Source organism: Pongo pygmaeus, chromosome 23, assembly GCF_028885625.2.
Source record: "Pongo pygmaeus isolate AG05252 chromosome 23, NHGRI_mPonPyg2-v2.0_pri, whole genome shotgun sequence".
NCBI classification, from domain to species: Eukaryota; Metazoa; Chordata; class Mammalia; order Primates; family Hominidae; genus Pongo; species Pongo pygmaeus.
The window spans coordinates 34,213,648-34,238,773 of record NC_085931.1 but is presented as its reverse complement, the minus strand read 5'-3'; the positions used below and the strand labels follow the sequence as shown (position 1 = coordinate 34,238,773).

The following is a 25,126-nucleotide window of genomic DNA, read 5'->3' as shown; positions in this document are numbered from 1 at the left end:
GAGATAACCAAATATAGAACCTCCCCACCCTACTCCTCATACCTGCCCAGGTGGGCATTGATTGTTCCATATGCATTAGGATGAAATCCTAAAAATTGCCTTACCAGTAGAACTAAATGGATTCTAATCCTTTTTAAATTCTCAGGTCTCTGCCCTTCATAGACGCATAAAGGCTATTGTAGAGGTGGCTGCAATGTGTGGAGTCAATATCATCTGTTTCCAGGAAGCATGGAGTGAGTTTTTTTTATGGTGCTTTCTCTGCTGCCTTCAAACAATTGTGTATTCTCCCCATGTTGCCAAGAGTGTCTGCTTCCTGACTTTTAAAGAATCTCCTTTGTTTCCTCATCCATGGAAAGGTTCGCTGTCCACATCACCAGGAACCCTGGCCTCCCTGCTGTTACACACCGAGCTGTTGTCTGATCCCATCAGTTTTCCCACATCATTCTGAATCCATTCACTCCTCCCCATCTCTCTACCACCACCCGGTCCAGGCCCTTGGCAGCTCACCCCTGGCTTTTGTAATTCCCTCCAGCTGGTCTCCTGTATCCTCCTGACCAGGACTTCTTTACCTTCAGATCTCAGCCCAGAGCCAGCCCCGCTATCTAAACATTCCTGGTACTATGTACCTTTGTGGTTTTTATTTTTATCAGAGTTATACATGCTCATGGTTTAGAGTCAGATGGGTGTACAAGGTCTGTTACCAAAAATAGCTGTTATCCCCAGCATCAACACTGAGCTAGTTCCTTTGGAATTTACCTTTGTTAGTGTTGCTACTTCCTAATTTTTTAGTTTTGCATCACCTATTGACTTCCCCCTATGGAAGATGTCAGTGTTAGCTCTTTCTTGCCTCCTCCTGGCCCTTCGACATACATGTGTCCTTGTTCTTCTATCCCCCCAACCGTTTTGTCAACTTTGATTCCTTTTTTTTTTTTTAAGACAACGTCTTACTCTGTCACCCAGGCTTGGAGTACAATCACAGCTCACTGAAGCCTTGACCCCAGGCCCAAGCAATCCTCCCACCTCAGCCTCCCAAGTAGCTGGGACCACAGGCGCACACCATCACGCCCAGCTAATTGAAAAAAAAAAAAAGTTTGTAGAAATGGAGATCTCACTATATTGCTCAGGCTGAACTTTGATTTCTTTTCCTGAATTATTTTCTGTTTTCCCTAGAGTTTGTTTTGTTTTCTACTTGCCAAGCATTCAACCCCAAACTTTCTATCAATTCCTAAATCTCCCTTAGTGTGTTTTAGACGCGTCAAACAGTCTATCAGTTTCATCTCCTCCAAGGAATCTGCCCCAGAGCCTTGTGACTGCTGTGGTCTGAATCAGGTGCCCCCTCTGCTGGCCACACAGTTGTTGTCCTGGGATCCCCCCTCACCATCACCCTGGGGAATCCCTTTGCCTTGCTTTTGTGTTTCTTTGTTCCCACAGCTTCCTCTTTCTTGGTTTATACCCTTATTTTAGTAGAGTGGTGTAGTGGATCCTTATAGATTTATGTTGCCTTGGCATCCATGTTGAATACAAGTTTAACTCTCTCATACCAGCGGCAGGGCTCGGTCACCCTGGACACAGTTTCCAGATCTACACCACACTGAGATGGCTCAAGCCAAGTGGCCAGAGGTAAGAACTTAAGAGGCCTCTCTCCCGCCAGCAGACTGGGCTGCCCACTTTCCTGTTGCTTCCTTTAAATGGACCATCCAGACATTTGGCCATTAACTTAAGGTGACCACATCTTAGTCATTATGTGTACTGCTAGTTTGCCCCATACTCTCTCTGACTCTTCATTTCTGCCTCATCTGACCTGGGGACAGAGGACTGCCCTCCTGACTCATGGCACTCTCCTTGCCCAGGATCTGTAAGTAAAAAATCTTTAAACTTGTTTCCTATTGCGATTGTGTGTTGAATTTGCACCTTCCATGAGAAGAACCAGGGGCTGCCCCAGGCTGGGTTTTCCCTGGGATACCGGGGGAAACACAAAGTTGGGCTCCTAGGGCCAGAGTGGTAGTCAGGCAGGGACAAGTCAGGCAAGAGCCACACAGCATCTGCCAGTATAAACAAGTTTCACGTATGAGGGACCCCCTGGTCACAGGTTGGACAGACAGGCATTAGGCTGTCCACCATGTACAAGATGTATCCTGCGAAAGGCACACTGTAGAGACCATATCCAGCTCCCTTCATTTCCTGTTAGTGCTGGGTTGCCAACCGCTCTGGTACTGGAGCCCCCATTTAGCTAGGGACTCTCAGAACAAGTAGTTCCCTGAGGAAGAACACATCAGAGGTAAACTTTTTGAGGACTTGCCCATCTGAAAATATGTTCCTTCTACAGTTTTCTTGATCATTTGGTTGAGCATCAAATTTTAGGTTAGAAATCATTTTCCTTCAGAAGTTTGAACACACATTGTTCCATTGTTTTCTAGTTTTTTGGGCATTGTTGAGTAGTTCACAGCCATTTTAACTTGTGACCCATTGTCTATGACTTGTTTTTCTCTGGAAGACTGTAGGAGTTTCTCTTTTTCACCAGTACTCTACAATTTCATAATGATATTCCATTGTGTATAGCTATTTTAATCCACTCTAGGCACTCAGTGGGTTCTTTTAGTCTAGAAACTTGGGTTCTGAAGCTCTAGGAAATTTTCTTGCATTATTTCATTCATTATTTTCTCCTCTTTTTTTCTCGTTCTAGACAGTCCTACTATTAGGATGTTGGAACCCTGAACTAGTTCCCTAATTTTGTTATGTATTTCCTCCTATTTTTTTTTTTTTTTTTGATACATGGTCTTACTCTGTCACTGAGGCTGTAGTGCAGTGGCACAATCACAGCTCACTGCAGCCTTGACCTCCCAGGATCAAGCAATCCTCCTGCCCCAGCCTCCTGAGTAGCTGGGACCATAGATACATACCACCACACCTGGCTAATTTTCTTGATTTTTTTTTTTTTTTTTTTTTTTTTGTAAAGATGAGATCTGTGTTGCCCAGGCAGGTCTCAAATTCCTGGGCCCAAGCGATTCTCCCACCTTGGACTCCCAGAGTGCTACGACTATAGGCGTGAGCCACAGGGCCCGGTCACCCAGCCAGTATTTCCTCCTATTTCTTACCACTTTGTCTTTTTGCTCAATTTTCTGGTGGATTTGATCTGATTTGTCAGTCAGCCCTCCTATTCAACCTTTCATTTCTGCTGTCAAATTTTGAATTTACTAGTGTTCTTTTGGCCTGAAAGTCCCTGTTGTATTACATCCTGTTCTTACATCATGGTTGCGATATCTTCTCTTATCTCTAAGGATACTAATATTAAGTAAATTTTGTTTTCTCTCTGCATGGTCCTTATTCCAAGTTGGACTCTTTGTTTGATTGCTCATATTTTAAGAATTGGGGATTAAAAATCTGTGAGCTCTGAGTTTGTAGTAGGGGCTCACCCACTGAGCTCCATTATAGGGTGATCTGATTTAGTGGTAATTCCCAGGTAATCCCGGTATTAGTATCTCTGGGTCATTCTTTTCAGGCTGGTGAGAGTCCCCAGAGATTTTTCTGCCCTTGTGCAAAGAAGGGAAGGAGAACAAAGATTCAGCATGCTGATGTTTACTCAATCCCTCTGTTTTGACACTTCACTTGCTTTCATCTGCCCTGCTCCAAAGCCAGAGAGCCTCTGCTGAACCATCTCTGGAGGATGAGCCTCTGGCCTTCTTCTAGGGTAGATGGGGCAGTTCCCAGCCTCTTGGTGTGGAGAAAGGACCTGGACTTCTAACTGCTTCTTTTTTTATTTTTATTTTTATTTTTTTGAGATGGAGTCTTGGTCTGTCACCCAGGCTGGAGGGCAGTGGCACAATCTCAGCTCACTGCAACCTTTGCCTCCTGGATTCAAGCGATTCTTCTGCCTCAGCCTCCTGAGTAGCTGGGACTACAGGCCCGTGCCACCATGCCTGGCTGATTTCTGTATTTTTAGTAGAGACGGGGTTTTGCCATGTTTGCCAGGCTGGTCTCAAACTCCTGACCTCAGGTGATCCACCCACCTCAGCCTCCCAAAGTGCTGGGATTACAGGCGTGAGCCACCGTGCCTGGCTGTAACTGCATTTTTTTTTTTTCAGACGGAGTCTTGTTCTGTCACCCAGGCTGGCATGCAGTGGCGCAATCTCAGCTCGCTGCAACCTCCGCCTCCTGGGTTCAAGCAATTCTCCTGCCTCAGCCTCCTGAGTAGCTGGAATTACAGGCCTGTACCACCACACCCAGCTAATTTTTGTATTTTTAGTAGAGACCGGGCTTCACCATGTTGGCCAGGCTGGTCTCGAATTCCTGACCTCAGGTGATCTGCCCGCCTCGGCCTCCCAAAGTGCCGGGATTACAGGCATGTGAGCCACTGTGCCCGGACCCTAACTGCTTCTTAAATAGACCTTTGACCAGTCCTTGTTTATCATACTTCCCTGCTTCCCCACCTTCAGAGGTACCTGGTGTCCCTGGGTCCTGAGCTTCGGATAAGCAGGAGACCTTCTCTACTGCTAGTGGGACTCAGTTTTCTCTGATCTGCTGAGAGATTTGCCTGCATCTTTCCGCCTGCCAGCTTCCCATGTTTCCGTGCCTCAGTGCTCCATCCTTGTGGGTATATGCCTTTGCATGAACATTGCTTTCCTGTCATGTTAATGGGGTTTCAGGAAAGAACACGTGTCTGTGTCCCAGAAGTTCATGTCATTTTCCTATTTTTGTTACCTTTGTACTCTCACTCTTGATTAGACTATGAGCTCCATGAGGATAGTATCTATGTTTGTTTTTCCCAACTCTCCACCCACCCCTGTTTCATCTTTAGTGGCAAGAATAATCCCTAGTGCATGACAGGCACTACAAATTAGTATTGGCTGGATAGTTGAACTAACATCTTCCCTTTCTTGGATCTGGAACTCCCCCTCATTTATCAAAGTCTAGCACAGGTACCCCTCCTTTGTGGGGCCCTGGAGACTCCCTCTGACCACTCTGTACTGCCAGGTTGTGTGGCCGCACCAGGTTCTAATTCATCTCCTTCCCTCTAGGCTGGCAGTTCCTGAGGGCCAAGTGTTGGGTCAGTGCATGTGGAACCCCATCCCCTCTAGTTAAAGAACTCGTAGTTGGGACTTTGCAGCCAGCCTCACCCAACCCCACTTCCACATCCTTCTTTTGAAAGTGTGTTTACATTAGAGTGGTTGTGTAAACAGGAAAAGAAGCCGCTTAATCTCTGGGGGCACTTGACTCACTCCTAATGCTCTGAAAGCTGAGAATTAATGGTCATTAAGGAGCATTTGTGTTTTCAACAGCTTTTCTGTTGGCTTCCTTAAAATAATTCAACTCTCTTCACAGAAGGCGATCCTGGGGAGCCTTGAGCCTGGTACCAAGGCCCCCAGGGCTGTTGCTGGCAGTGCCTGCCACCTGCTTGGCAAGATGGTGGTGGTGCCATTGGCGGGATATTTACTGTGGTACTCTCTTAGGACCAGGCTTCCTGGGACCAGAAGGAATTGAAAAGCTGAGGCTTCTCTTCCTTCTCTGTGAAATAAAGGGGGTGACACCTGCTCAGGGATGTTGGAGACGATCTGCCTATTATGAAGATAGGAGTTATAAACAAATAATTTTTTGGCAGCTATAAAGGAGTAAAAGGAATAAAGGAGTAAAGGTTCTCAGTGAAAATTTTCCTGTAATAAGAAGCAACCCCTGAACCATTTCTTTTCTAACCGAAAAGGCGGCTTAAAGAGCCAGGCCAGCAAGCTTTGATACGCAAATGCAGGCAATTAGAAACTAGGTCCACCCAACATGGCGATTCCTGCCCTCTTCTTGTCACCACCTGTGCCAAGTGTCATGACCGCCTCCAGATAACTCATACATGTTCAGGACATCATGGCAGCTCACATTTGCATATTAAAGGACTAAGGTGGGAGGGCTAGATTTTTTGCGGGCTAGTTGAATGTCACAGCTGGTCAAACCAATCCCCTGGGCCCTATGCAAATCAGACCCCACCTCCTCCAGCCTCCCAATATAACCAACCACTTTTCCGCTGCACACCAGATTTCTCTTGGTTCAGACTCCCCTGGCCCCCTCCGCCGTATGGGGGAGCTGTTTTCTTCTTTCTACCAGGCACCATGCTCCACATATGCCTGGCATTTAGGAGATACTGTCTACAATTGTTACTCCTAAAGAGGTCTTAAGGCCCTCGCAGAGGCCAGTTAAACACTGCCCCATCGCATCACACAGCTTCCTGCACACCCCCCTCAAGTTAGTTCAAAGTAGCTGGAATAATAGCAGACAACTGGAAACTTCTGTTAGGCTAATCCCTCTAAAAGAAATGGACTTGGGGCCAGATGTGGTGGCTCACGCCTGTAATCCCAGCACTTTCTGAGCCTGGGGCGGGTGAATCAACTGGGATCAGGAGTTCAAAACCAGTCTGGCCAACATGGTGAAACCCCGTCTCTACTAAATATACAAAAATTAGCTGGACGTGGTGGTGGGCACCTGTAATCCCAGCTACTTGGGAGGCTTAGGCAGGAGAATCGCTTGAAATCAGGAGGTGGAGGTTGCAATGAGCCAAGATCGCGCCACTGCACTCCAGCCTGGGCAACGAGAGCGAGACTCCGTCTCAAAAAAGAAAAAAAAGAAAGAAAGAAATGGACAATGGACTTGGGCTGGGTCTGGTAGCTCACGCCTGTAATCCCAGCACTTTGGGAGGCTGAGGCAGCTGGATCACCTGAGGTCAGGAGTTCGAGACCAGCCTGGCCAACATGATGAAAACCCATCTCTACTAAAAATACAAAAAAAATTAGATGGGCGTGGTGGTGGGCGCCTGTAATTTCGGCTACTTGGGATGCTGAGGCAGAAGAATTGCTTGAACCCAGGAGGTGGAGGTTTCAGTGAGCCAAGATCGCGCCATTGCACTCCAACCTGGGCAACAAGAACAAGACTCCATCTCAAAAAAAAGAAAAAGAAAGAAAAAGAAAAAGAAAGAAATGCACTTGGGTTATTGTGAGGTGGGAGATCTACAGAGTATGCTGAATTAGTCCAGACAAGGAATTCAGTTCTCCACATTGAGAAAGAAAAAGACGAATAGCCCAGTAGGAAATAGGCAAAGGGTATGAACAAAAAAATGTAGGGAAGGAATCCAGACTGGCCAGTGAATGTGAGGTGAGGGGTTCAGCCTCACCGGGGATATGGGAAACATTTACTCACAGTGAGGCACCGTTCACACCAGCAGACTGGCAGGTACTAAAGGTAACTCCACGCACTGCAGATATCCATGTGTGGCTGGGCTGTAGAGCAGCAATGGGCACATAGCCAAAGGTCCCAAGGGCCCACCCCAGCAGAGTCCCCTCCGTCCCCTGCATAGGAGACTGCTCTGAACTTGGTGTGCATGGAGATGACCGGCATCTTTGAACTGTTAATCAATGTGTATGTACCTACTGTTTGGGAAAAACAAAAACAAAACAGTGAGTTGAATGAAATTTCCTACTGAATTAGCCCCAAGGTGGGGCCTGGCCAGAGATCATGAGAATAAGAGCATTAATCCTTGCAGATGTTCATCCTGCCCAGTGGTTCCCAAACTTTTTGTGGGATCATTAATGAGTAGATTTTCTTATTTCTGAAGAAGCCTCCTTGTCACTAGGAGGAGGGAGGGTCCCAGTGCCATCCCCAGCAGCCTTCTGATACTTTCCCCAAGGAGTCAGTGGAGCTCCTGCCACCCTGCAGATTGGCCAACAGCATGAAATCTGCTGGTTGGGAACTTTGGCAATTTAAAACTTTGTGTGTGTGGCATATAGATATACATAACAATATTTACCATTTTAACCATTTTTAAGTGTACAGTCTGTGGCATTAAATACATTCATGTTGTTGTGCAACCATCATCACCATGATCTCTAGAACTTTTCTCATCATTCACAATTGGACACTTCTACCCATTAAACAGTAACTTCCCATTATCCCCTCTTCTGGCCTCTGACGGCTATTCTACTTTCTGTCATTAAGAATTTGACTACTCTAGGCTGGGCGTGGTGACTCACACCTGTAATCCCAGCAATTTGGGAGGCTGAGGTGGGCGGATCACCTAAGGTCGGGAGTTCAAGACCAGCCTGACCAACATGGAGAAACCGCGTCTCTACTAAAAATACAAAATTAGCCGGGCATGGTGGCGCATGCCTGTAATCCCAGCTACTCGGGAAGGCTGAGGCAGGAGAATTGCTTGAACCTGGGAGGGGGAGGTTGTGGTGAGTCGAGATAGTGCCATTGTACTCTGGCCTGGGCAACAAGAGCAAAACCCCATCTCAAAAAAAAAAAAAAAAAAAAAATTTTTGACTACTCTAAATACCTCCTATGAGTAGACTCCTACAATATTTGTTTTGTGTGTCAGCATATTCTTGAAGTTTCATCCATGTAAGCATGCATCAGAATTTCTTCCCTTTTTAAAAAAGGGTTGACTAATATTCCATTGTGTGTGTATATATATATATATATATATCACATTTTACCTATCAGTTCATCTGTTGATAAGACACTTGGGTTGTTTCCATCTTTTGGCTATTGTGAATAAAGTTCCTGTAAACATGAGTGTGCAAATATCTGTTCGAGTCCCTGCTGCAATTGTTTTTAAGACTTTGGGAAAGACATTTGGCCTAGACCCTTGTTTTGCCATGAAGCCCAGAGGTAAGGGCTGCCCAGTGCCCACAGCCAGGAACAGGACCCAGAAGCCAGGCCATGGTACTCCTGAGACTCTATTCTCTTGCAGTGACCTCCCGCTGCTGGGCTGAGGAGCCCCCCTCAGAGGCTGTGCATGTTGGATATAATTCTGCCCTTTCTCCTATTTATAGCTATGCCCTTTGCCTTCTGTACGAGAGAGAAGCTTCCTTGGACAGAATTTGCTGAGTCAGCAGAGGATGGGCCCACCACCAGATTCTGTCAGAAGGTAGGACATTAACGGTGCCTCTGGCAGCAGCTGCCAAATATGTGCAAGTCACAGAGCATGACCACAGCTGCCGGGTTTGGCCTTTCACCATGGAAAATGCACCCATTTGGTGCTTGTTTTGCCAGATAAGATTAGATAAGACTATTTGCCGCTTTTTTTTTTTTTTTTTTAAGCGTACTCTTAAAATTGGAGAGTGTAAGGCTCCAGAAGGGCCATTAGCTTTTTCAGGCAAGGGAGCTGCAGCCCAGGGAGGGTGGTCGGAGGTGACTTTTGTAGCAAGTCCCACAGCTGGCAAGTGGCAGAGCTGGCATTCAGGGGCCAGAGAAGCCAGTTCCTCATCCAGAGCTCTGCATGCTCCACTGCAGTTTGCTTGAGTCACAGAAGCTTTGATGCATGGCCTGTGTCTCATCAGCATAGAAATTGGTTTTGATTTTTCTTCGTTAAAACCTCATAATACATGTTGTATGATCCCATTTATATAAACTGTCCAGAATAGGCAAATCCATAGAGACAGAAAGTAGATTAGTGGTGGCTAAGGGCTGGGAGTGAGGGAGGAAGGGAGTGACTGCTAATGGGTACAAAGTTTCCATTTAGGGTGATGAAAATGTTCTAAAATTAGATAGTGGTGAGGGTTGCACAACTCTGTGAATATCCTGAATACTACTGAATTGCACACTTCAAAAGAGTGACTCCTTGTTCTGCTGTTTCCCACTTCTCGCTACTGTACTTGACCAATCTTAAAGTGAATCTTATGCTGTGTGAATTATATATATATATTTTTTTGAGATGGAGTCTCACTCTGTTGCCCAGGCTGGAGTGCAGTGGCATGATCTCGGCTCACTGCAAGCTCCGCCTCCTGGGTTCACGCCATTCTCCTGCCTCAGCCTCCCAAGTAGCTGGGACTACAGGCGCCCGCCACCACACCCAGCTAATTTGTTTTGTATTTTTAGTAGAGACGGGGTTTCACCATGTTAGCCAGGATGGTCTTGATCTCCTGACCTCGTGATCCGCCGCCTCGGCCTCCCAAAGTGCTGGGATTACAGGCGTGAGCCACCGTGCCTGGCCTGAATTATATCTTAATAAAACTGTTACCAGAAAATCCATGAGGTGACGAATGGTCATTTATCCTTATTTTCACCTCTAACAGAATAACTCTTTTCATTTCTTTGTATTCTCTTTCAGGTTTTATACATATACTTAGGGGCTTTTGGGGCAGAGCTATAATCATGGTGACTTTATCAATACTCAGTTGTGATTCCAAACATCGGTGTTCTCAGGCTGTAGGGGAAAAAAAATCTCTCATTCACCAGGGTGTTGATTTCTTGCTATGGAAAAAAGAGGAAGGAGACTGGTTAGGGGACTTTTGCAGATGATAAGCCTGAGCCAGGGCTGGAGGAAGAGTGTGAAAGAGAGCTGGTGCCAGACACTCTGCCTCCACAGGGACCTGAGGCTGCCCTTAGCATGGCTCCTAGTGTTGCCTTCTGAGCATGCCTCTCCCCTGTCCTGTTGTTAAGGCCAGAGATCATGACGGCTAATTAGAGTAGAGGACAAATGACCCGCTGGGCTGCTCATCCTGTGGTCACCAGGGATTGATGTTCTTACTTGAGACAAAAGGAATTTGATGCCAAAGAAATTTATTTTTGGCATAGATAAGACGTTTGATTATTATTTTTATTCTTTTTTAAAGTGGTAAAATATACATATAAAATGTACCATTTTAACCATTTTTAAGTGCACAGTTCAGTAGTGTAAAGTATATTCACACTGTGCGGATCTCCAGAATTTTTGCATCTTGCAAATCTGACTGTATCCCATTAAACAATAGCTCCCCATTCCCCCAGCCCCTGGCAGTCACCATTCTATTAATATTGTACTTTCCATTTCTGTGAGTTTGACTACTCTAGATACCTTACACAAGTGGAATCATACAGTATTTGTCTTTTTGGGACTGGCTTATTTCATTTAGCATAGTATCATCAAGGTTCACCCATGTGTAGCATAGAACCATGGCATCTAAGGCTGGATGATACTCCATTGTATGGATGTGCCACGTTTCATTTATCCATTCACCCATTGATGGGCACTTGGTTTGCTCCCACCTCTTTGCTATTGTGAATAATGCGGCAATGAATATGCGTTTGCAAATCTCTTCTGCTTTCAATCCTTTTGGATATATACCCAGGATTAGGATTGCCAGATCAAATGGTAATTCTTGTTTAATTTTTTGAGGAACTCCCATATGGTTTTCCAGAGCAGCTGCACCATTTTACTATACCACCAACTGTGCACAGGACAATGTGATTCTTATTTAGCAAAGCATGGACATTAGGGTATTTAGTGTTCCAAACAACAAATGCAAGTGATTGCTCTGACCCAAGCCTAATGATTTAGTAGGATCATTAAATTCTTCTTCGATAAAAAACTACAACAATTGGTTTAAAAGTGGGACTCTGCCATATTTATCATTTTTCCAGCTGGCGAAGAACCATGACATGGTGGTGGTGTCTCCCATCCTGGAACGAGACAGCGAGCATGGGGACGTTTTGTGGAATACAGCCGTGGTGATCTCCAATTCCGGAGCAGTCCTGGGAAAGACCAGGAAAAACCACATCCCCAGAGTGGGTGACTTCAACGAGGTGAGCCACCCATAAGGTAGATAACCAGCCCTGCTCACTTGCCCCTCTGTGTGTTGTAGATCTCTGTGGGACTTTCTGTGGGGAAGTTCTGTGCAGGATCATACTCCATGTCACGCACACTCCACTGGAGCACAGTGTGGCTGCAGTGCTCAGAGGGTTACCTGACATGTGCCCTATATCACACAGGCAGACAGGATTCAGGTGGGACTCTCAGAGGAGTCCCAAACACCTTTAGCACAATGGGGCATATATTTTTTAATACAACCTGATTTGGCCTCCTGAATTCTCTGAAGTAAGTGGTATATAAATTAAAACCAAAAATAAACATTGCACAAACATGAAATGATTCCTGTGGCCCCTTTCAGGCTCAGAGCCTAGCACGCCACAGCCCTGTGCTTGTTTGGAGCGTGGATTCCTTGTCTGTGGATCGTGGGGGGGCCTGAGGTGGCCCATGTTTGTGTGTCAGGTGGCAGTGGGCAAACATGCATGTCTGCATACTGTGCATTATGTGAAGTTTCATGTGCCTATGATCAGGGCATAAGTTGGGGGGGCCATTTTGGTTGGTTAATGCCAACCCCTGGGTGGGTAAGATGGGAGTGGGTGGATGTTTGAAGGAGGGAAATGACCTCTGCCTAATGCCTAAGATATTAAATCTGAACTTGATTTGCCGTTAATGCAGTTGTTCAGGATGTGATGTCCCCAGTTCTCACTCCATGATTGTGGGGGTCCTGGCCATTCTCAGGCTGGTCAGGCAGATAAGAAATGGCCTGCAGGACTAGAGGAGGTTTCCCAGGGAGAAAGAAGAACCTAGCGTTTCTCAGTAACAGCTGGAGGTGGGGGTGGAAAGACGCGCCCCTCACCTGTTTACCCTGGGATTAATCTTTAGCTCCCTGCAGATAGCACAGCGCTTGTCTCAACACAGCAGGATCTGCTCCGGTGCTCACCACGTGCACACATCCTGGTTGCTGCCTGACCCTGGCCCATTTTGATGGCCAGGATCAGGAGGAGGTGGAAGGCTCCTGGAGCAGATCTGTTTGGGACCCTGATTTGCCCTCTAGCTTCCCTCAGTGCTGTCCAGGACAGTGTCCCTGCCCTGGCACCCTTAGGAGCAGACAGAGAGGCAGGGATAGGAGGATGGGGTCTGGTCCGCCTGCCCCACAGGGACCTCCTTAACCCTAGGCAGGATGGAGAAGGTGTGCTTTCAGGGTGTGGGTTCCACTAGAAGCTTTGGCCTTAATCATTTGGGCAAGCTATGCCCCCTCAGGAAACAGCTTTCTCCTCTGACCAGGGAGAGAGTTGCTTGGATGTGCTTCAGGTCCCCAGGACTCCACCGTTCTATATAATGACATGTGATTGCTGAGGGCATTGACCAACTCGTGTTAACGCCGACCAAACCTGAGCCTTGAGTTGGACCATAAGTGAAACCTCACCAGAGTTTGAAATAGTGTGGAACGTCATTGTGGGGATTTTTGTGACATGTCAGAAAGGAGACTGGGCAAATGCTTAACCCACTGTGATGATTTCCCCCGGGGGCTGGCTTATTTGGTGTCAGGTTTTTTTTGTGTGTGTTTTGTTTTTATCATATTGAAATTCTGGAACTTAGACTCACACTCAGGAGTGTAACCACCTCTGGACTATTGGTGATATTTCAGTTTTTCTGCTGAGTCTAAGGAAAGGGAAATCTTGAAGGTCAGAGGCATCAGTATATGGCCCTTTGCTTTTCAGTCAACTTACTACATGGAGGGAAACCTGGGCCACCCCGTGTTCCAGACGCAGTTCGGAAGGATCGCGGTGAACATTTGCTATGGGCGACACCACCCCCTCAACTGGCTTATGTACAGCATCAACGGAGCTGAGATCATCTTCAACCCCTCGGCCACGATTGGAGCACTCAGGTCACTCAGTTGGTAGGGTCTGGGGGGCTTCCTGGGGCCCAGCCAGCTGAAGCCCAAGGCTGGGCTGTGGACCTCCAAGGTGGCAGCAGGCAGGCACAGCCACCAGGATGTTAACAGAGCTGAGCCCCCAGGATTGCATGTTGTACATGTGACCAGCTTTTCAGTGAAAAGAATCCTCAAGATGGCAATGAGCAATCCCCCACCCGCAGCAAGAGCTGCTCTACAGTAAAACACCAGCCTCTGCTGTGATTCTGAACACTGAGATGAAAATAATTCCTCCCTTTCCCTGTAGTCACCAGGGGGCTTCAAAAAGCCCCACATTGGGCTGGGCTCGGTGGCTCACACCCATAATCCGAGCACTTTGGGAGGCCGAGGCAGGTGGATCACTTGAGGTCAGGAGTTTGAGACCAGCCTAGCCAACGTGGTGAAACCCTGTCTCTACTAAAAATACAAAAATTAGCCAGGCATGGTGGTGTGTGCCTGTAGTCCCAGCTACTCGGGAGGCTGAGGCAGGAGAATCGCTTGAACTTGGGAGGCGGAGGTTGCAGTGAGCCAAGATGGCACCACTGCACTCCAGCCTGGTGATAGAGCGAGACTCCATCTCAAAAAACAAAACAAAACAATAAAACAAAAAAGAACCCCCACATCTAAGTCCTTGGAGCATAGTAGGTGCCTAGCCAGCATTGGCTCCTGGATGGGGGACTGTAGATTCCTAGTCCTCACATCTGTAGCATCCTGCACAGGTAGGGCAAACATCTGGACAAGAGAAGCCACCAATGAGGGAGCTGGAGATCAGTCGAGGAAACTTGTCTTTAACCAGAGAAGGGTTTTATTTTTATAACACATAACAAGTGTTTCGGTGTTAGCCTCACCCCTAAACAGATAGAACTGCCCTTGTCAAGGCAGGGCTGGGGGATGAGGGAAGGGTGGCCCCAGAAGCCCAAGAGCTGGGCAGTACCCCACCCCTGGGCCCCCTCATTTAGGAGGGGCATCCAGTGAGCTGATCTGACTGCATAACTGTGCTGCTGCTGCCTCTCTCTTCCACAAAGGCTGAGCATTTGGGTGGTTTCCAGTTTTGCATCACTACAAGTAACAGAACTCTAGGAATTTATGTGCAAATACTTTTCTCCCCAACTCACTTCCTTCCAAGCAGGATTCCTGCAGCAGGAGGTGCTGGCTTTCACTTTTTGTGGTCTTGGCTGCCAGTGTCCCCAGCAGGACAGGGGTGTGCCCTGTCCTGCCATGGGTGGGGAGCAGGGGGAGTTCTGGTGTGTGCGCAGCTTTGAGTCTCTGTTGGCCTGCACTTGTCTCTCTTGTCCTCATTCTTGACTAAATTTCAGTTGAATTTCTTCCTTTTTTTTTTTTTCTTTGAGACAGAGTCTCGCTCTGTCACCCAGGCTGGAGTGCACTGGCTCAATCTTGGCTCACTGCAAGCTCTGCCTCCTGGGTTCATGCCATTCTCCTGCCTCAGCCTCCCGAGTAGCTGGGACTACAGGCGCCCGCCACCATACCTAGCTAATTTTTTGTATTTTTAGTAGAGATGGGGTTTCACCATGTTAGCCAGGATGGTCTCGATCTCCTGACCTCGTGATCCACCCACCTTGGCCTCCCAAAGTGCTGGGATTAGAGGCGTGAGCCACTGCCCCCAGCCAAATTTCAGTTGAATTTCTTCTAAACGTCAGGATGTGACATTTACCTTTTCTTTTCATATAGTGCCCCTTTCTCAAGAGTAATATCCCCTCTGCATTCAACATTTATTTACATAGCAGGTTCCTTCTGGAGCCAGCATGCAATCCCTCCTCTGTTACCTCAGGTCTACCACCCTGCCCATGTACCTGGAGGTCTGGTCCATGTCCAGGAGGGGTACTGTTGGGTAGAAGGAGAAAATCAGGCCTCCATCTCCCCTCAGAGAACATACTGGAGTCTCATGATGGTCAGATCACCAGTGACAGCATTCATTGGCGGTCATCAGTAGGGTTATTACTGGTCATCCAGCTACCAGGCCTGGGTAGAACTTTGGGGCCACCCCCTAAAGCAGCCCCCTCTGCTGGCTCTGGATAAGACACTTGGCAAGCTCCATCTCCCCACTGAGGTCCCTAGAGGAACCCAAAGCACTAGGGCATCTGGCTTCTGGGCCAGGGCAGGCAAAGTTGTGACCGTGGACTCAGATGGCTCCTCGCCTTGTGTGTGCAGAGGCCCTCCCTGACCCTCCTATCTCAGGCTTTTATTAGCTCCAGTTAGGCAAACAGAAGCACCCCAGTGTAATATGCATATAATTGCTATGTCCTCAGCAGCCTATTAGGCTTATTAAAAATGATTGATTTTTCTTTCCTCAGCCAAGAATCATCCAACCCTTGGCTTTCCAGGGTGTGGTGAGGCTGGCAGTAAAAACTAACAGGTCTTTTGGAAAGCAGTATGTTTCATGAGCTCCTAAAATGCTCATGCCCTTTGGCCTGATAATGATACTCCTAGAACTGTAGCCTGAAAAAACACTCTAAAAGAGGAGGGAAGGCCAGGCACAGTGGCTCACATTTGTAATCCCAGCCCTTTGGGAGGCCAAGGCTGGTGGGTCACTTGAGGTCAGGAGTTTGAGACCATCCTGGCCAACATGGTGAAACCTCATCTCTACTAAAAATACAAAAATTAGCCAGGCATGGTGGCAGGTGCCTGTAGTCACAGCTACTTGGGAGGCTGAGGCAGGAGAATCGCTTGAACCTAGCAGGCGGAGGTTGCAGTGAGCTGATATTGCACCACTGCGCTCCAGCCTGGGTGACAGAACAAGACGGAAAAAAAAATAGGGAAAGGCAATGCATGTGAAGGTGCTCACAACAGCTTACTTACAATAAGGGAAAAGCTGACAGCGGGGAAAGTGTCTGAGCTAAGTACATTGCAGCCCACCTCTTCCACAGGTTATTGTACAGCCACTAAAAAGAGTCATGATGAAGGTAATGCAAAGTGACGAAAGCCTGTGAGCAAGAAAAAGACGTGTTCAGGCTGTGGTCAGAACTCTTGGAAAAAAAAGAAAAAAGGAAAAAAAAGTTTGCCTATGGACGAGGATAGTCATGGAGTGCAGATAAAAGGCAACAGGTGGTTTATTAGGATGGTAGGATCCTGGCTGGTTTTCTTAAAATGATGAATGATGGAATTGATAGTGTTTTTCAGCACAATGCTGGGCAAATCCCCACCAGCATTGGATCACAGCATCCAGAACCATCCATCCCCTTTTCTGGCACCTTCTGCCGCCTGTATCAGAGACAGACATACACATGTGCATGCACACACGTGGGTCAGCAGGGTGTCCTCATTCATTTTTGAGTCCCACAGTTCTAAGTACACAGTAGTGTCTGAATGCTTTTGATTAGGTTATCCTCATAATCCAAGGATGTGTCCCTTACAGCTTGGGTGACCAAAGATTTCTACCACCTGTGTACATTCATTGGCAAGTCACCATCCTATCCTCTTGCTGCATCTTGCCTTTCCACTGCGATTATTTTTAGGGGTGTGTGTGCACTGTGCTGGGAATATGGCAAACGTCCCCACTCCCCATCAGACTTCATGATTCCTGCACACACTGGGTTCTCACTAACCCCAGCTTCCTTTCCCCTGGTGGTTTTGAGAGCATAAATTTTATTGCCAGCTGTGGGTTTTGGTCCTATGCAGAACACCTCCCTGGAGAATTGCAACTAAGATGTTTATGGCAATCGCCCTGCAAGTGTCTATTTAATTCCTGAAAATGTCATTTACTGGTGTGTTTCTGTAAAAATCATTTCTGAAAAGTTTTGTCAGCTTGGCTTAGCAGCTGGGGGAAAAAAGCAGCAAAATGAGTCCCCTCAATCAAGCCTGTGATTTTTTATTTTTTCAGACTTGTGAATCCTCCTGAGAATTAGGCTTGTGACAAGCACCCACCCCCTCCACCTACTCCCTGGTTTAAACCAGGTGCATGCTGACACAAAGGAAGATTCCGGGGCATTTTGCTCCCAGTCACACAGTGTTTCTAAGTGGGCATTACTCCTGTCAATCCACAGTCTTAAAGATGTTCCTCAGACAAAAGATAGTCAGTGACAAGAAGGCCCACTAGATTCCATGTCACAACTTAGTTGGCGGGCCAGAGAAGGACAGGGTCTCTGGTTGGGGCCATGTCTCCCATCACATTCTCCCTTTGCAGGTGCTGGAGTGAGGAAGGCCCACAGCTCAGCCAAGCCCATGGGGTGCCTCCCTCCTGGGCCACTCCCCCACTGGCCAGTAAGAGAACCAGGGAGCCTTTACTTAGAGACTCAAGGTTCAGAAGAGGGAAATGGGAAGTCACTGGGAAATGGTCCAGCTTGGAGGAGGTGACCCTGCGGCAGAATCTGACCCCTTATCCTATTACCTAAGTTCCTTTCTTGTTTACTGGCCCTGAAATCACCCACTTTGGAGATTGCCTTGCAAGGCAGCATAGCAGAGTGGGAGAGTTAGGGTAGGTCAGGTACAGCCTGCGCTCAGCCCTCACAGGCCCTGCACAAGCCCGCCAGGCCCCTGGCTCCCTTCTGGCATTCACCAGGAGAGGTTCTGCCCAGACCAGCAGGTGGGTTCCAGGAGAAGGGATGGAGGTGGGAAGTGGTGGTTATGGAACTTCTACCACTTGGATCTTCACCTGCATGGTCATTCAGTCTTCATATTCTTCCTTTGAGGACATTTCAGAAAAGGAAACTGAGGCTCAGGATAAGGATTTGATCCAGGGCTGCCAATTCTTCTGACAGAGCACAGCCACGTGGCTTATGCCTGCAGCAGGCCCTTCCCAGAGGCTGTTCAGGCCAGGGCAAGGTGCTGAGGACAGGCTGGCCTGCTTGCAGGTTTGGAAAGCCTGCAGCCAGGCCAGGCTCAGGGCTGAGCATCCACTGAGTCTGGCTGGAAAGTCGGCAACCTGGTTCCTCTTGGTTCTCTCTTACAGCGAGTCCCTGTGGCCCATCGAGGCCAGAAACGCAGCCATTGCCAATCACTGCTTTACCTGCGCCATCAATCGTGTGGGCACCGTAAGTCCCAAGGTCTGGCTGGGGAGAGGAGCCACCACCTGGTGGCTCTGGTGGGGACACCCCATTCCCTCTGCACAAGTGTCACAAATCCTAGGGTCCGGAAAGGGGTAAACTGGCTTGGTCTGTTACTTTTCAAGATATCTCTGTCCTCCTGTTTTTTCTGTTTTTGTATTTGGCTGAAGCCATTTTGAAAAGATCTTTGACATGGCAGTTCTCACCCTATCACCTCCAAGTATCCAGTTTATTTTCCCCATTGACCCCATACACTTAACAGTTTTGGCTGCCAAACAGAATACACTTATTATATCTCTTCCTTATCCTTATTAATCAGATAGCAAACTCTAATCAGAGGATCTTTTCAGTCTGAGATAACCAAGGTTTCTACACTAAGTCTATCTGACTTCTAGCAGCATAAAGAAACCTGATGTTTTGGCTGGGTTTGATGGCTCATGCCTGTAATCCTAACACTTTGGGAATCCGAGGCTGGCAGATCACCTGAGGTCAGAAGTTTGAGACCAGCCTGGCCAGTGTGGCAAAACCCTGTCTCTACTAAAAATATAAAAATTAGCAGGGCAGGCTGGCACATGCCTGTAATTCCAGCTACTCAGGAGGCTGGGGCACGAGAATAGCTTGAACAAGGAAGCAGAGGTTGCAGTGAGCCAGGATCGTGCCGCTGCACTCCAGCTTGGGTGACAGAGTGAGACTCTGTTAAAAAAAAAAAAAAGAAAGAAAAGGCCAGGCACGGTGGCTCACGCCTGTAATCCCAGCACTTTGGGAGACCGAGGTAGGTGGATCACCTGAAGTCAGGAGTTTGAGACCAGCCTGGCCAACATGGAGAAACCCCGTCTCTACTGAAAATACAATTAGCCGGGCGTGGTGGTAGGCGCCTGTAATCCCAGCTACTAGGGAGGCTGAGGCAGGAGAATCGCTTGAACCTGGGAGGTGGAGGTTGCAGTGAGCCAAGATCACATCATTGCACTCCAGCCTGGGCAACAAAAATGAAACTCCATCTCCAAAATAAATAAATAATAAAATAAATAAATAGAAAAGAAACCTGATGTTTTAGTTAGCCTATGTAACCCCATCACAGGTTGATGTACAATTTCCATTAGGTTCTGGGGGAAATACTGAAAGCAGTGTGTGTACCTGCCCACTGCCTTCACAGACCCCGGCCTGGGGTTTTAATTACTCCAGGCAGGCCAGCCTCAGGTGCCCACAGCCCTGAGAACCAGTCTGTGCCCAGTGTCTTTCTCTTCTCTCAGATTATGAACTCCCGAAAGGCACCATCCAGGTTTTTACCCTGCTTGTCAAATTCCCCTCTGGCCCAGGGCTGGCTGCTCAGCAGGGGTGTTTAATAAGCACTTAACTGCCCAATGAGTACAGACCATTCCAGCTCACCTTAACTGTTTCCTGGCTGACTCGCCTCTTGGCCTGATTGCCCTGCTCATCTGGCTGAGTGAGCTGGAATGAGTGTAGTGGTAGTGCCACCTATAGGTTCCTCTTACCTTGGTCTTATTTCACAGGAGCACTTCCCGAACGAGTTTACCTCGGGAGATGGAAAGAAAGGTATGTCCCATGAACCATGGATGGCTGCAGTTGAGGAGTGGGCCTTCCTCTCCCCTTCACTGTCTGCTTCCTCCAGTCAGGATCTGCCACATGGATCACGTCTGCATGCCTGGCATCTAGGAGGAGGCCAACTCCTCTCTGCTTTATTGCCTGCAGTGTGGGAATCAGGCTGTGGCTGGGGTGTGGATAGGCAGTCCTGAGCTTGAGGAGTGGTTTGGACCCCATCCATTCCCCAGGACTGGTGTGAAGATGAACCAAGAGGATGTGGGGGATCCTCTGTGAGCTCTCTGAAAGGGAGAGGTGCTCTCATCCAGCCCATAGATCTCCCTCTCCACTTTCCTTTGTCCTTGTCCCCCCTCCCCTTGCCCAAAGCAGCTGTACAGATGCCACAGGGCATTGGCATGGATGGCCCTGGGTTTCTAGAGTCCATGGCTTGTTTTGATCCAAGGGCACATACCACCTCACCTCTGCTAAGAACCCTAAAGACTCCTTTCCCACGTCTCTGGCCAAGAATGGGGGAGGTAGGGACTGTCCCCCTCACCAAGGAGGTATCTGAACTAGCTCAGAGTGTCCTCTAGAAAGCCGGGAGGGGGCCAGGCATGGTGTCTCATGCCTGTAATCCCAGTACTTTGGGAGGCTGAGGCGGGCGGGTCACCTGAGGTTGGGAGTTTGAGGCCAGCCTGACCAACATGGAGAAACCCAGTCTCTACTGGAAAAAAAAAATAATAATAATACAAAAAATTATCCAGGCATGGTGGCCCATACCTATAATCCCAGCTACTCAGGAGGCTGAGGCAGGAGAATCGCTTGAACCCAGGAGGTGGAGGTTGTGGTGAGCCAGCATTGCGCCATTGTACTCCAGCCTGGGCAACAGGAGGGAAACTCCACCTAAAAAAAAGAAAAAAGCCGGAAGGGGCTGAGCGAGTCTGTTTTCTAGGAAAACACTTCCTGAAAGGGTCCCAGATGCCGCCACTTCAGGCCCCCGACTTCTAGAGTCCCTGATCCTAGTTAACTTACTGCAAATAGAGATGCAGAAAGGGCAAGGGAATGAGCGTCCACTGGATGCTTGCTGCATCTGGGCCAAGCTAGGCCCTGCCCAGCCCACCAGCTCCTTACACATGTGTGGGGTGGCTGCCAGTCCTCCCTGACTGGTGAAGGGACCAAGGCCTGGAGGGAGGGTAAGGGTGACGCAGCTGGCAAGGCAGATGAAGGCAGAGCCTCCAGCTCACTGTGAGGGCCCCCATAGGAAGCCCCCAGAGTGTGACTTTCTCATTTCCTTAGGCTGTGGGTGGAAGCAACACCTCTCAGAAGGGTGACATTTAGACATTTCCCCAGGGGCAAAGGGGAGCAGCATAAGGGGGCCATTTGCAGCAATTTGCTGGGCCTTCAGGCCTGAGATGAGAGACAGGCCTTTTGGGCCTCAGCATTTGGCAGACACTGGGGAGGATGGCATGGACTGCGTGTCCTGGGCCTGCCTCAAGGTGCCTGACCCTCTGTGGAGCCCACAGTGCATCTACACAAGCTCACAGATGTGTTTCTTTGTTCCTTTAAAGCTCACCAGGACTTTGGCTACTTTTATGGCTCAAGCTATGTGGCAGCCCCTGATGGCAGCCGGACTCCTGGGCTGTCCCGTAGCCAGGATGGACTGCTAGTTGCTAAGCTCGACTTAAACCTCTGCCAGCAGGTGAATGATGTCTGGAACTTCAAGGTAGGTCCCCAGGACCCCTGTTGTTGCCTGCTCCTCTGCTTTGGCCCTCATCCTGCTCTCAGGAACTGCTGTTGCAGGGTTGCCCATGGCAGCATGAGGTACCAGCTCCCACCCGAGGGCTCTATGTGAGCTGAGGGCTGAATCTCTGCCTCCTTGCTGGCTCCCAGGAGGAACAGTTGGGTCAAACAATGTACAGGCAGCAGGCTGCAATAAATTCTCCTCTCATCTGATTTAGATTCTGGGTGCCTTCAGACAAATTAATCTCAATTTCATTTGTCCAGAGAATAGAATGGATTGGCTCCTCTAATCCTTTTTCCTTTCCAGGCATTTGCACTTATCACAAGATAAATGTGCATGTCTGGTTCTGCTTGTGGCCAGTCCCTGCAGTGTAGGCCTTGACGATAGCAGGAAATGGGTCATGCAGAGAAATGGAATCTAGGCCTGGCTCTGCCACAGCCTTCCTTCCTTGGTCACCTTCTGCTCCCAAGCCTTAGTACTCCCAGTTGTAAAATAAGGGGCTTAACTCGAAGGTCCCATGCTGGCTTTGACACCTAATGCCCTGTGATGTCAGGAGTCAGAGGAATGGCGACGTCTGCCCTCCTAGGATGGGACTCCACCCTAGAAGGGCTCACAGCTTCAGAGTTTGCTGTATTAGTGTCCGAAAGTATTTCCACCAACTCAGCACCCCTTTTTCTTTTTTTGGTGGAGTAGGGGGCATGGAGACAAGGTCTTGGCTCTGTCGCCTAGGCTGGACCAATGGCATAACCATAGATCATGGCAGCCTTGACCTCCTGGGCTCAAGCCATCCTCCCACCTCAGCCTCCCGAGTAACTGGGACTATAGGCGTGCACCACCACCACACCCAGCTAATTTTTCAATTTTTTATAGAGACCGAGTCTCACTGTGTTGCCCAGGCTGGTCTTGAACTCCTGGCTTCAAGCAATCCTCCCACCTTGGGCTCCCCAAATACCAGGATTATAGACATAAGCCACTGTGCCCTGCCTCAGCCACCTTTTATAAGCAAATTGTATATGCAAATGTCCATTGTTATAACTGACTTTGCCGGGTGTGACTGAGAGACCACCAGGGCCTCTAATCCACCCAGACATGGGCTTTTGGCCTTGATCCTGTTTTCTGAGCATGGGTTCCTCAGTCTCCGATCCTTGTCAGACAAACAAGGTATTGGGCATGAGAGAGTCTCCTGACCTCTCTCTCCTCTTCCTGGGCAACTAGAATGAATGTAGGATTCCACCCAAATCAGAAGGGAGCCAAGAATGCTGGCCAACTCTTTTTAATAAGTATCCCAGGAGCAGTAAACCAAATGCTTTCTCGTTAGACACTTCTTAGAAGCAGAAGCCTTCCCAACTTTGGTAATGGGCATGAGCTCCTGTCAAGGCTTTTGGGAGTAATCCACCTTGGGAAAGGAGGGAGGGAGGGAGTGAGGGCGTGCTGGGTGTGAGCACCGTGGGTGGGCTTTTCAACTCCACCAGCCTCTGTATCCACGATGAGATGCCACATGGAGTAGACAGAACTCCAGGCCCATCCAGGAGCCCCTGGTTCAAATCCCAGCCTTTTCTACAACTGGCTGGTGACCTGGAGCAGGTCACTCCTCTCTGGGCTGTAGGCTGCTCTTCTGGGGAGCAACAGGACCACGGGACTCCCCTTCTCCGTCCTGCCTCAGCAGACCACACTTTCTGGATGGACAGGTCGAAGAGGTCACAGCAGCCAAGGCTGGGCTGTATGAGTCATTGTGGCATCTATGAACTTTGCCACAGTACTAGAATCAGTGCCAAGAGGTCACTGTCAACGAGCCTTCCTGATGCGTTCCTGTCCCATTACTGCCCTCCAGTGGCAAGAGGTGGTGGCGTGTAAGTGATGGGAATTTATAAAACCAGAACCTGTAAAGTACATCTGTGTTTTGCTTTCAGATGACGGGCAGGTATGAGATGTACGCACGGGAGCTTGCCGAAGCTGTCAAGTCCAACTACAGCCCCACCATCGTGAAAGAGTAGCCGGCTTCAGTGCCTGCCTTGGGGTGAGGAAAACACCTCTGCCCCCGTGGATTAGCAAGCGTGGCAGGCTTAACATGTTCAAGTTCTCCCCAATAACATTGTCCAGGTTGGCTTTAAAATCCCCAGGCAGGGGGAGAGTGGCATGAGGAGTGACTTCTTAATGGGTAAGGGGCTGCTTACTTCTGGGGTATTGGAAGTGTTTGGGGACTAGGTGGAGGTGAATGTACTAGATGCCACTGAATTTGTATACTTCAGAATGTTTCAGTTATGTGAATTTTACCTCAACTAAAAAAAAAAAATGCCCAGGTATGCTTGTGCAGGTGGATATGAGGTTAGGCAGATGATGCTGTCCATCCTGTACACCAGTGGGAAGAGGGTGAGGGCTGATCCAGAGACCCTGAGCCTACAGCAAGGCTGTGGTGGGTGGGATGGTCTTTGAATGTGTCGGCTTAGCTAGGCCACAGTCACCAGTAATTCAATCAGACACTAATCTAGGTATTTCTGTGAAAGTATTTTGTAGATGTGACAGAAGTCCATTCCCCGTTGACTAAGTAAGTGAGATTATCTCAGATAATCTGGGTCAGCCTGACCTATCAGTCAAAAGCCCTAAAGAACAGAGCTAAGGGCTTCCCTGAGGAAGAAATTCTGCCTGTGGACAGCAGCCCAGTGCTTGGCAAGAGTTCCTGACAGCCTACCCTTCCTGATAGCCTGCCTTAGAGTTTAGACATGACTAGCCAGCTCCTACAATCACTGAAGTCAATTCCTTGCAATAAATCTCAATATATACCCTACTGGTTCTGCTTCTCTAGTTGAATCTGACTGATACAGATTTTGGTGCCAAAAGTGGTTCTAGAAAAATAGAATCTTAAAGATGAGTTTTCTGCATTGGTTCTGGATTTTTTAGAATTCTTCCCTAGTTTGATTGAACTTAAAGGCATCAGTGACTCTATTTCCATAGAGTCAAGGTAAAGAGGGTAGTTGGTAGTCCACAGCATGGTGCAAAAATAGTAATTTATGTGCGAGGCCAGCCATCAGTCTGTGCCCAGAGTTCCAGCCTGCCCTTTCTGATGGCTTGTCCTGTGGATATCAGACTTGCCTGACCAGATTCCATCATCATAGAAGGTAATTTGTTTCACTAAATCTTTTTATATCTCTATCCATCAGCTACTAATTCTGCTAGTACTGCTAATGTGGTTGAGCTCCATTTTACACATCAGATTACTCACCTCTCTACACCTTGGTTTTTACATCTGTAAAATGGGACTGGGCCAGGTGTGGTGCGGTGGCTTATGCCTGTGATCCCAGCACTTTGGGAAGCCAAGGCAGGTGGATCACTTGAGGTCAGGAGTTCAAGACCAGCCTGGCCAACATGGTGAAACCCCGTCTCTACTAAAA

General features: G+C 48.3%; 1 protein-coding gene across 3 annotated transcripts in view; it reads left to right on the top strand.

Annotated features, from left to right (window-relative positions):
- The window catches only part of UPB1 (beta-ureidopropionase 1), a 34,317-nt gene extending 9,795 nt beyond the window's left edge, over positions 1–24,522 (top strand). The window contains exons 3-10 of one of the 3 annotated variants that reach the window (XM_054469304.2): positions 146–233; positions 8,808–8,902; positions 11,377–11,538; positions 13,264–13,433; positions 18,364–18,445; positions 19,969–20,011; positions 21,565–21,719; positions 23,648–24,522. In XM_054469304.2, the coding sequence (XP_054325279.1) occupies positions 146–233; positions 8,808–8,902; positions 11,377–11,538; positions 13,264–13,433; positions 18,364–18,445; positions 19,969–20,011; positions 21,565–21,719; positions 23,648–23,731 (879 nt within the window). In that variant the 3' untranslated portion in view covers positions 23,732–24,522. Of the gene's footprint in view, positions 1–145; positions 234–8,807; positions 8,903–11,376; positions 11,539–13,263; positions 13,434–18,363; positions 18,458–19,968; positions 20,012–21,564; positions 21,720–23,647 lie in introns of all 3 variants that reach the window. The other 2 variants (XM_054469303.2, XR_008496607.2) reach the window with 2 other exon arrangements.
- The last annotated feature ends 604 nt before the right edge of the window (positions 24,523–25,126 follow it).